The sequence below is a fragment of the Odocoileus virginianus genome, chromosome 24 (genome assembly GCF_023699985.2).
Source record: "Odocoileus virginianus isolate 20LAN1187 ecotype Illinois chromosome 24, Ovbor_1.2, whole genome shotgun sequence".
Taxonomy (NCBI): Eukaryota; Metazoa; Chordata; class Mammalia; order Artiodactyla; family Cervidae; genus Odocoileus; species Odocoileus virginianus.
Genome location: NC_069697.1, coordinates 45901260 through 45913307, shown reverse-complemented (window position 1 = coordinate 45913307; position 12048 = coordinate 45901260). Strand labels below are relative to the sequence as shown.

The window sequence follows — 12048 nt, the reverse complement described above, 5'->3', positions numbered from 1 at the left end:
ATTGTGGATGACAATCAGGATCTTAAGTTCATCTCTGAGATGTTCAGCAAACCAGTTCAGTGTTCCAAGACTGGCATGCCATATGCCTCACAGCGTCAGGAACCTGGCATCACTCTGAGGACAGAGGCCATGTACTATTCTTTGAACCCCAGGATCTAACATAGAACTTTGCATAATGTAGGCCAGGACAAGTGGGGAATGGATGGATGGATGGATGGATTTAATAGGGTTAACTTTCCTCCATCTTTTACATGGTAATCATGAAACAGGTGTTCATGGACTGAAGGAAGAAATTTGGAGATCATTTATTTTATTTTTAAATAAAGTTTCATGTGTAAAGCAGTGTCATCAGAGAAGTAATGCCTTTTTTAAAAAATGTCCTTTTACATCTAGAAATACATTAATTGGAGCAGATACTGTGTTCTAGAAAGCATGACTTTACTACAACCAACCCAGTAAAGGTCTCATTCAAATTTGATGGAGTGATCAAAAGTTTTACTGAGAAGCAAAAGCTAAGAGTATAGCACCACCAAACCAGCCTTAAAACAGATGTTAAAGGAGCTTCGCTAGGTGAAAAAAGAAAAGGCCACAAGAAAGAAGAAACTTGCAAAGTAAAAAAGTAAAGACAAACATACAGTAAACATGGGAAATCATCCACACATGGAGCTAGTGGGGAGGTTAAAAGACCAAAGTAGTAAAATCGCCTGTGTCCATAGTAAGCGTCTAAGGGACGTACCGAACAGTCTGTGTCCATAGTAAGCGTCTAAGGGACGTACCGAACAGCCTGTGTCCATAGTAAGCGTCTAAGGGACGTACCGAACAGCCTGTGTCCATAGTAAGCGTCTAAGGGACGTACCGAACAGCCTGTGTCCATAGTAAGCGTCTAAGGGACGTACCGAACAGCCTGTGTCCATAGTAAGCGTCTAAGGGACGTACCGAACAGCCTGTGTCCATAGTAAGCGTCTAAGGGACGTACCGAACAGCCTGTGTCCATAGTAAGCGTCTAAGGGACGTACCGAACAGCCTGTGTCCATAGTAAGCGTCTAAGGGACGTACCGAACAGCCTGTGTCCATAGTAAGCGTCTAAGGGACGTACCGAACAGCCTGTGTCCATAGTAAGCGTCTAAGGGACATACCGAACAATTAGATATAGAATATGGTGCCAAAAACAGTAATTGTGAGGGGAGAAGAGTACAAATGCAGGGTTTTTAAAATTCACTTGACGTTAAGAGATCAGCAACTTAAAGTGATAAAAAGATCAGTGAAACTAAAAGGTGGTTCTTTGAAAAGATAAACCCAAATGTATAAACCTTTAACAAGACTCTTAAAAAACAAAAATGAAGAGCACCCAAGTCAATAAAATCAGAAAAGAAAAAGTTACAGCCAACATTACAAAAATACAAGGCATCATAAGAGACTACTATGTACAACTATATGCCAATACAGTGGACAACCTAGGAGACATGGGCAAAGTCTTAGAAAGGTAGAATCTCCCAAAACTGAACCAGAAAGAAATAGAAAATATGAACTGACTACCAATAATGAAACTGAATCAGTAATTTAAACACTTCCAACAAACAAAAGTCCAGCACCAGATGGCTTCACAGGTAAATTCTACCAAACATTTAAGGAAGAGTTGACATCTGTCCTCAAACTATTTTTTAAAAATTGCAGAGGAAAGAACACTTTCAAACTCATTCTGCAAGGCTGTAATCACCCTATGTGATTCACCACATTAGCAAAATGTAGAGTAAAAACCATATGATCATCTCCATAGATGCAGAAAAAACTTTTGATAAAGTTCAACATTCATTTACGATAAAAACTCCCCAGAAAGTGGGCATAGAGGGAACTTGCCTCAACATAATAAAGACCTTATACAACAAACCAGGAACAAGACAAGGATGCCCACTCTCACCACCATTTATTCAGCATAGTTTCAGAAGTCTTGGCCACAGCAATCAGAGAAGAAAAAGAAATGGAGTCCAGATGGGAAAGGAAGAAGGAAAACTGTCACTGTTTGCAGATGACATGACACTATACATAGAAAATCCTAAAGACACCACCAGAAAACTACTAGAGCTCATCAGTGAGTTTGGTAAAGTTTGGTAAAGTTGTAAGATACAAACTTAACATATAGAAATTGGTTGCATTTCTCTATACTAACAATTAGTGTACCACCAGAAAGAGAAATTACCGTCTTATCAAATAAACTACCTAGAAATAAACCTAAGAAGGGAAAAGACCTATGCTCAGAAAGCTATAAAACACTGATGAAAGAAATTGAAGACAACATAAACAGATGGAAAGATATATCTTGTTCATCTTGTTCTCAGAATAAAATAATTAACACTGTTAAAGTGACCATACTACCCAAGGCAATCTACGGATTCAAGACAATCCCTATCAAAATACCAATGGCATTTTTCACAGAATTAGAACAAACCATTTAAAAATGTTTGGAAACACAAAGACCCCAAATAGCAAAAAAAAAAAAAAAAAAGTCTTAAGAAAGAAGAATGATTTGGAGGAATCATGCTCCCTAACATCAGACTGTACTACAAAGCTACAGTCATCAATACAGTGTGATACTGGCACAAACAGACACGTAGATCAGTGGGACAGAATAGAGAGACAGAAATAAATCCACACACTACAGTCAACTAAGCTGTGACAAAGGAGGCAAGAATATACAGTGGAGAAAAGACAGTTTCTTCAATAAGTGATGCTGGGAAAATTGGACAGGTGCATGTAAAAGAGTGAAATTATAACATTCTGTAACACAATATAAAAAAATAAACTCGAATTAAAGACCTAAATATAAAGAACAGATACTATAAAACTAGAAGAAAACATAGGTAGAATTCTCTTTGACATAAATAACAGCAATTTTTTTTTCAGATCTGTTTTCTAAAGCAAAGGAAACAAAAATAAATGGGAACCTGATTAAACTTAAAAGCTTTTGCACAGCAAAGGACACCATCAATAGAACAAAAACCTAAAGGGTTAATATCATATATATATATATATATATAACTCATCCAGCTCAACACCAAAGAAAGCAAATGGCCAAGTTAAAAAAAATGGGCAGAAGAACTAAAAAGACATTTTTCCAAAAAGGAAATGCAGATGGCCAGCAGACACATGAAAATATGCTCAACATGGATACATCAGGGAAATGCAAATCAACACCACATGTGTGAGGAACAAGAGACAGTGTGCCTGGAATGCACTGAGTGAGGGCAGAATATGAGAGCTGATTGTAGAGACAGGTTTACTCTTGATGTTCCTTTGCTACCATTGAACCAGGAGGTGTGGGGTAGGAGTCCTCCTCATTGCTGCTTCCAGACCTCTTTCCCTTTTCCCTCCATAAAACAAGATCAGTTTTGAATCTCATACCAGCAGACAAAAGTATTCACTACTCTCTCTTTGAAATCATAATGAAGAGAAATAAATTGGGAGGTTGACTTACTATATAAAAGAGATAACTAATAAGAGTCTACTATAGCACACAGAACTCTACCCAGCACTCTGTAATGACCCGTGAGAAAAGGATCTAAAACAGTGGATATATGTTTATGTATAAATGGCTTATTGCTATACAGCAGAAATTAACATTGTAAATCAACAATATTCCAATAAAAATTAATTTTAAAAAATAGCTCCTTTATAAAGAAATGTAAACCTTGGGTTCATCTCCTTAATTCTTTGAAGAGTCTAGTTCCTGATGCACTCTAATTCTCTCCGACATCTCTCCAGCCTCATTCTTAGTGATCCCCAAATCCACACAGATGGTCTTTCCATAGCCTTGGCCCTGCACATCCTTCACTTCCTCTCCTTCAGTGGTTTGGGTCTCCACTTGACTTCAGCCATTCACTGTCATGGTCATTTTCTAGACCTCATGATTATACATACTGCATGATCTCAAGTTCCAGCAACTCTCTCTGTGACCCATCTTTTTCTAACACTCCCATTCATTCCCTGTAATAATCTGATTTCAGCAATTTAGCTGGGACTTATAATTCCTTGTTCCTACTACCTTTCCAATGTCGTTCACTTACGTAATCTTTACTTTCTTATTTATCCCACTTAAACTTCATAGTCAATCATGACTGCATATACATTCAGCTTCTTCATTTCTTAATCTAGCAAATCCTAACTGGTTAAATCCAACTCTATTACCTGCTGCAAACTTCATAGTCAATCATGACTGCATATACATTCAGCTTCTTCATTTCTTAATCTAGCAAATCCTAACTGGTTAAATCCAGCTCTCTTACCTGCTGCAAACTGCATAGTCAATCATGACTGCATATACATTCAGCTTCTTCATTTCTTAATCTAGCAAATCCTAACTGGTTAAATCCAGCTCTCTTACCTGCTGCAAACTTCATAGTCAATCATGACTGCATATACATTCAGCTTCTTCATTTCTTAATCTAGGAAATCCTAACTGGTTAAATCCAGCTCTCTTACCTGCTGCAAACTTCATAGTCAATCATGACTGCATATATATTCAGCTTCTTCATTTCTTAATCTAGGAAATCCTAACTGGTTAACTCCAGCTCTCTTACCTGCTGCATACCTCCACCTGTGCAGCCTCACTTGGAGAAGGGTGCTGACTGATGTCACCTGAAATATCTGACCTTGAATGTCTGGCAGTCATCCATTTCTGTTTTCCATGTGTTCTCCCACTTTCCTGGAAGACCGTTTCATACCCTCTTTGCCCAGCTGCTCTTACCTTATAACCCTATTGCTTATTTCCCTGAGAAAATAGAAAACGTCTAGCTTTCCAGCTAGTCTCTCAGTTTCTACCCTTGCCCCATACAGTCTGTTCTCAACACAATAGCCAAACTGTTTCTGCTAAAACATAGATGAGGTCACTTGCCCTCTGATCGAGACTGTGTGATAGGGCGCTCTGACCCCGTCTTCTCCACCTCTCCCCTTCAGTCGCTCTGCGTCAGCCACCCTGGCTCCCTTGCTGACCCTTGACAATGCCAGGCGCGGACCATCTCGTGGCCTTTATGCCTGCTGTACCTTCCGTCCTCTCCCCAGGTAGCCGCGTCGCTTGCTCCCTCATCTCTGGCTCCGCATTCAGACGCCCTGAGCGAGACGCTCCCTGATCGCCTGTTTGCAGTCCTAATGCTACCCTGCCAGAAACTCCCTCCTCACTGCTCTGCTCTGTTTTTCCACTCAGTACTTAACGCCTTCTAAATAATTGGCTTGACCTGGTTACTGTCTGTCTCTACCACTTGAACTGAGATATAAGCTCCATGAGGGCAGGAATTTGGAGGGTGAGGTAGAGAGAAGACCTAGCACTCACAAAATTTTGGCGGTATCACATTCATTCAGAAACTGTATGATCACTAGATTTTAAGTGTACAACTGCCAGCTTCTCAAATTCTTAAATATTTTCAAGAAACCTGTTTGGGCAAGACTTGATTCATCTCTTCTGCCTGCCATCTCTATAATGCATTTACCATTTCCTGTAACCAACATTAAAAGATAAAATATTTTCTTCCATAAAGATACGCTTAGTAAAATGAAAACTGCAGCTGTTTTTCTGATTTTCTAGGTGGCAGCCTCAAGAAACCAATGAAAGCCTTAAGAATTACCAAGATGCTCTGCTCGAGAGCGATCTCACGCTGTGCCCGGCAGGAGTGAACACGGAGTGTTACAGAATATACGAGGCTTGCTCCTGTGGCTCTGTTCCTGTGGTGGAGGATGTGATGACGGCTGGCGGCTGTGGAAATTCATCTGTGCACCTTAACGCTCCTCTGCAGCTGCTCAAGGCCATGAATGCTCCTTTCATCTTTATTCAGAACTGGGAGGAGCTTCCTGCTATCTTAGAAAAAGAGAAGACTATAAATTTAGAGGAAAAGATTCAAAGAAGAAAAAGATTACTTCACTGGTATCAACACTTCAAAACAGAGCTAAAAATGAGGTTTACTAATATTTTAGAAAGTTCATTTTTAAAGAACAATAAAAATTAACTGTAATTCACTTTTTTCAAGCCAAGGTCTGAGTTTTTGAATCATTTCTAATGCTGTGTGTGTATTTAGAAATGTTCTCTAAGGTACCCCGTAGACTCTAGATTATGTCTGTGGTATTGACCAAGTACAGCCTTATTGGACCACTCCTGAAAATAAAGTTAAAATGTACTCAGACTCATCTGTACAAAGTTGAGTGATTGAGCATTTATTAATGCTTCTCACTCGTTTAAATCTGCTCGAGGGAAGCAGCATGGTTTAGTGGAAAGACTGGGCTGTGGAGTCAGACAAAGCCCGGGTTGACCCCTCACTGCTGTGCCTACTGTCGGGGACCTTGAGCAAGCCACCTCGTTTTGAGTGTAGGTTCCTTTCCATGTAGAACGGAGATCATGGTACCTCATGGAGTTGATTGTAAATATGAAATGAAATGATATATAAAGTACTCAGTAATTGAAATAATTTCTAACTCATTTGTCATTCCTTACTAGTTAATAATAGGGTTAAATTTAAATATTTTAACACACAATCATTTCCATAATTTGAGAGTAATCATACGTCATGTTGGGAATGTATGTGGGCAGATCTTACAGAGTTAGACTTTATTTATTTATATGTTATCTTTTGGTTATTATATTTCTTAAGTCTTTTTATTGTGATGAAGTACACATAACAAAATTTACCATCTTTAAGATGTCCAAGTGTACAGTTCAGTGGTGTTAAATACATTCATAATGTTTTACAACCATCATCACTATCCATTTCCGTAGGTTTTTCCATCTTGTAGGACTGAAACTCCATACCCATTTAACAACCACTCTCCCTTTTTGCCTTGTTCCAGGTCCTGGCAGCCACCACTCTCCTTTCTTTTCTACGATTTTGACTGTTCCACGTATGTTAAAGTGGAATCACACAGTGTTTCTCTTTTTGTGACTGACTTGTTTTACTTAGCATAATGTCCTCAGGGTTCATCTATGTGGTAGCATATGTCAGAATTTCCTTCGTTTTAAGGCTAAATAGTGTTCCATTGTATGTATATACCACATTTTATTTGTTCATTCTTCTATCAGTGGCCACTTGGATTGTCTCCACTTTTTGGCTATTGTGAATGAGGATGTGATAAACATGAATATACAGATATTTCTTTGTGATCTTACCTTTAGTTCTTTTAGGTATACCCAGAAATGGAATTGCTGGATTATAGGGTAATTTGGTTTTTAATTTTATGAGATACCTTCATCCTGTTTTGCAGAGTAGCTGTACCATTTCAGATTCTCTCCAACAGTGTACAGACATTCTAATTTCTCCACTTCCTTGCCAACACTTGTTATTTTCTGATATTTTGATAGTAGCCATCCTAACAGGTGTGAGGTGATATCTGATTATAGTTTTTGACTAGCATTTCCCTAGTGATTATTGATAATGAGCATATGTCTCCTTTGGATAAATATCGATTCAAGTTCTTTGCCTATTTTTTTGTTGTTAGTTGACAGAGTTGATAAAAGTTGATGCTTTTTTATAAATCTGTTTTCTTTACATAATTTCCTAAAAGTGAAATCACTGAGCCAAAATGTGTACACACATTAAGGCTTTCTTAAAACTTTATTTATATTGAAATATAGCTGATTAAGAATGTGACAGTCTCAGGTGGACAGCAGAGGGACTCAGCCACACATACACATGCATCCGCTCTCCCCCACACTCCCCTACGTGCATCCGCTCTCCCCCACACTCCCCTGCGTGCATCCACCCTCCCCCACACTCCCCTCCCATCCAGGCTGCCACGTAACACTGGGTGGGATTCTCGTGCTCTACAGTAAGTCTTGCTGGTTATCCATCTTAAGCATAGCAGTGCAAACATGTCAGTCCCCAACTCCCTAACTGTCCCTTCCCCCATTCCTCGTGTCCCCCACATCCCCCCGCCCAGCAACCAGAGTTTGTCCCCTAAGACTTGCATGTCTGTTTCTCTCTGGTAAATAAGTTCATTTTGTATCATTTCCTTTTAGATTCTGCATATATGAGATGTCATACTGTATTTCTCCTTCTCTGTCTGACTAAGGTGGAGTTAGAATTTTAAATTACTCAAGTTTTATTGGATCATGTATGTTGAGGTTGATGCCTAGAAACAGAATTTGGTCATGATCTAAACAAAACGTGGATCGGGGGCAGTCAGAGTGAGAAAATTAATGTCTAAACTCAACAAGAGTTGTCACTGAAGTGTGGAGTAAGACAGGACAACTCAAAGGAGAGTGCTTTGTGCAAGGCTGTCTGATGTCCCCAGCAGTGGCTTTGATTAAGGCTGAGAGAGCGTTCTGTGTCTTCAGGTCTTTGGGCTTCTGAAAGGATGCAGGGGACCTTGGGCTCAGTCAGTTGATTTGCCTGGCTTTTTATTTTCTCAGCAATCCTGTTCCTTGACTCCTGTGAAACTAAGCAACTAACATTCCTTCCAGGAGTTTTTGGTCTCCTTATTATATGAACGGCCACATACTGGACAAGTGTAAATACCCACAGTTTCTTATACCCAGGACTCCCACAGAAGTATTCACATTATCAGAAGTTCTGGCAGCTTCAATGAAAAGGATCTTATCTTTGCATCACATTGGAGAGTCACCACAGTGGCTGCCACATCATGGTGCCATGGCATCCTCTGTTTGTTTTCTGGAGAACATACTTGTCTCTTTCATTGTAACAGTGATTGTACGTTTTACCAGTCCCAATGCAAACAAGAGATTCTCATCTGCAACACTCCAGACTTCTCTGTCCATCACCAAACCCGGAGTTTACTCATAAACTCATGTCCATCGAGTCAGTGATGCCATCCATCCGTCTCATCCTCTGTCGTCTCCTTCTCCTCCTGCTGTCAATGTTTCCCAGCACAAGGGTCTTTACAAATGAGTCAGTTCTTCGCATGAGGTGGCCAAAGTATTGGAGTTTCAGCTTCAGCATCAGTCCTTCCAATGAATATTCAGGACTGATTCCTTAAGGACTGACTGGTTGGGTCTCCTTGCAGTCCAAGGGATTCTCAAGAGTCTTCTCCAAACACCACAGTTCAAAAGCATCAATTCTTTGGTGCTCAGCTTTCTTCATAGTCCAACTCTCATATCCATATATGACCACTGGAAAAACCATAGCTTTCACTAGATGGACATTGTTGGCAAAGTAATGTCTCTGCTTTTTAATATGCTGTCTAGGTTGGTCATAGCTTTTCTTCCAGGGAGTAAACGTCTTTTAATTTCATGTCTGCAGTCACCATCTGTGGTGGTTTTGGAGCCCCCAAAATAAAATCTCACTGTTTCCATTGTTTCCCAACTATTTGCCGTGAAGTGATGGGACCAGATGCCATGATGTTAGTTTTCTGAATGTTGAGCTTTAAGCCAACTTTTTCACTCTCACTTTCATCAAGAGGCTCTTTAGTTCTTCTTCACTTTCTGTCATAAGGGTGGTGTCATCTGTGTATCTGAGGTTATTGATACTTCTCCCAGCAATCTTGATTCCAACTTGTGCTTCATCCAGCCTGGCATTTTGCATGATGTACTCTGCATATAAGTTAAACAAGCAGGCTGACAGTACTCCTTGACAGTACAGCCTTGACGTACTCCTTTCCTGATTTGAAACCAGTCTGTTGTTCCATGTCCAGTTCTAACTGTTGCTTCTTGATCTGCATACATATTTATCAGGAGGCAGGTCAGATGGTCTGGTGTTCCCATCTCTTGAAGAATTTTCCACAGTTTGTTGTGATCTTTGACTGTGATCCACAGTCAAAGGCTCTGGCGTAATCAATAAAGCAGAAGTAGGTGTTTTTTTGGAACTCTGTTGCTTTTTGGATGATCCAGCGGATGCTGGCAATATGGTCTCTGGTTCCTCTGCCTTTTCTAAAACCAGATTGAACATCTGGAAGTTCACGGTTCATGTACTTTTGAAGCCTGACTTGGAGAATTTTGAGCATTACTTGGCTAGTGTGTGAGATGAGTGCAATTGTGTGGTAGATTGAACATTCTTTGGCATTGCCTTTCTTAGGGATTGGAATGAAAACTGACCTTTCCCAGTCCTGTGGCCACTGGTGAGTTTTCCAAATTTGCTGGCATATTGAGTGCAACACTTTCACAGCATCATCTTTTAAGATTTGAAATAGCTCAATTCAAATTCCATCACCTCCACTAACTTTGTTCATAGTGATGCTTCCTAAGGCCCACTTGACTCCGCATTCCAGGATGTCTGGCTCTAAGTGAGGGATCACACCATTGTGGTTATCTGGGTCATGAAGATCTTTTTTGTATAGTTATTTTGTGTATTCTTGCCACCTCTTCTTAATATCTTCTGCTTCTGTTAGGTCCATAACATTTCTGTCCTTTATTGTGCTCATCTTTGCATGAAATGTTCCCTTGGTATCTCTAACTTTCTTGAGATCTCTAGTCTTTCCCATCCTGTTGTTTTCCTCTATTTCTTTGCATTGATCACTGAGGAAGGCTTTCTTATCTCTCCTTGCTATTCTTTGGAACTCTGCATTCAAATGACTATATCTTTCCTTTTCTCCTTTGCCTTTAACTTCTCTTCTTTTCTCAGCTCTTTGTAAGGCCTCCTCCGACAGTCATTTTGCTTTTTTGCATTTCTTTTTCTTGGGGATGGTCTTGATCACTGCCTCCTGTACAATGTCATGTCCATAGTTCCTCAGGCACTCTATCAGATCTAATCCCTTGAATCTATTTGTCACTTCCACTGTATAATCGTACGGGATTTGATTTAGGTCATACCTGAATGGTCTAGTGGTTTTCCCTACTTTCTTCAATTTAAGTCTGTATTTGGCAATAAGGAGTTCATGATCTGAGCCACAGTCAGCTCCTGGTCTTGTTTTTGCTGACTGTATAGAGCTTCTCCATCTTTAGCTATAAAGAACATGATCAGTCTGATTTCAGTATTGACTGTCTGGTGATGTCCATTTGTAGAGTCTTCTCTCATGTTGTTGGAAGAGGGGTTTTGCTATGACCAGGGCGTTCTTTTGGCAAAACTCTGTTAGCCTTTGACCTGTTTTGTTTTGTACTCCAAGGCCAAATTTACCTGCTACTCCAGGTGTTTCTTGACTTCCTACTTTTGCACTCCAGTCCCCTATAATGATAAGGACATCTTTTTTGGGTGTTAGTTCTAGAAGGTCTTGTAGGTCTTTGTAGAACCATTCAATTTCAGCTTCTTCAGCATTACTGGTTTGGGCATAGACTTAGATTACTGTGATATTGAATGGTTTTCCTTGGAAACAAATAGAGATCATTCTGTTGGTTTTAAGATTGTACCAAAGTACTGCATTTCAGACTCTTGTTGACTATGATGGCTACTCCATTTCTTCTAAGGGATTCTTGTCCACAGTAGTAGATATAATGGTCATCTGAGTTAAATTCATCTGTTCCAGTCCATTTTAGTTCACTGATTCCTAAAATGGCAATGTTCACTCTTAGCATCTCCTGTTGGATCACTTCTAATTTGCCTTGATTCATGGACACTATTTCAAGTTCCTAATTCAAGAAACATTCCAGGTTCCTATGCAATATTGTTCTTTACAGCATCGAACTTTACTTCCATCATCAGTCGCATCCACAACTGAGCGTTGTTTTTGCTTTGGCTCCATCTCTTCATTCTTTCTGGAGTTATTTCTCCACTGATCTCCTGTAGCATATTGGGCACCTGCCGACCTAGGGAGTTCATCTTTCAGTGTCCTATCTTCTTGCCTTTTCACACTGTTCATGGGGTTCTCAAGGCAAGAATACTGCAGTGGTTTGCCATTGCCTTCTCCAGTGGACCACATTTTGTCAGAACTCTCCACCATGACCCATCCATCTTGGGTGGCCCTGCATGGCGTGGCTCATAGTTTCACTGAATTAGACAAGGCTGTGGTCCATGTGATCAGATTGGTTCGTTTACTGAGATTGTGGTTTTTCAGTCTGTCTGCCCTTGATGGATAAGGATAAGAGGCTTATGGAAGCTTCCTGATGGGAGAGACTGACTAAAGGGGAAACTGGGTCTTGTTCTGATGGGCTTGGACCAAGTTCAGTAAATCTTTAATCCAATTTTC

At 40.0% G+C, this 12048-nt stretch overlaps 1 protein-coding gene across 2 annotated transcripts in view; it reads left to right on the top strand.

The window, feature by feature from the left end:
- Positions 1–6013, top strand: part of RXYLT1 (ribitol xylosyltransferase 1) — a 28151-nt gene extending 22138 nt beyond the window's left edge. For both annotated transcript variants that reach the window (XM_020913672.2, XM_070454664.1), the window contains exon 6: positions 5576–6013. In XM_020913672.2, coding sequence (XP_020769331.1) covers positions 5576–5993 — 418 coding nt within the window. In that variant the 3' untranslated portion in view covers positions 5994–6013. The remainder of the gene's footprint in view (positions 1–5575) is intronic.
- The last annotated feature ends 6035 nt before the right edge of the window (positions 6014–12048 follow it).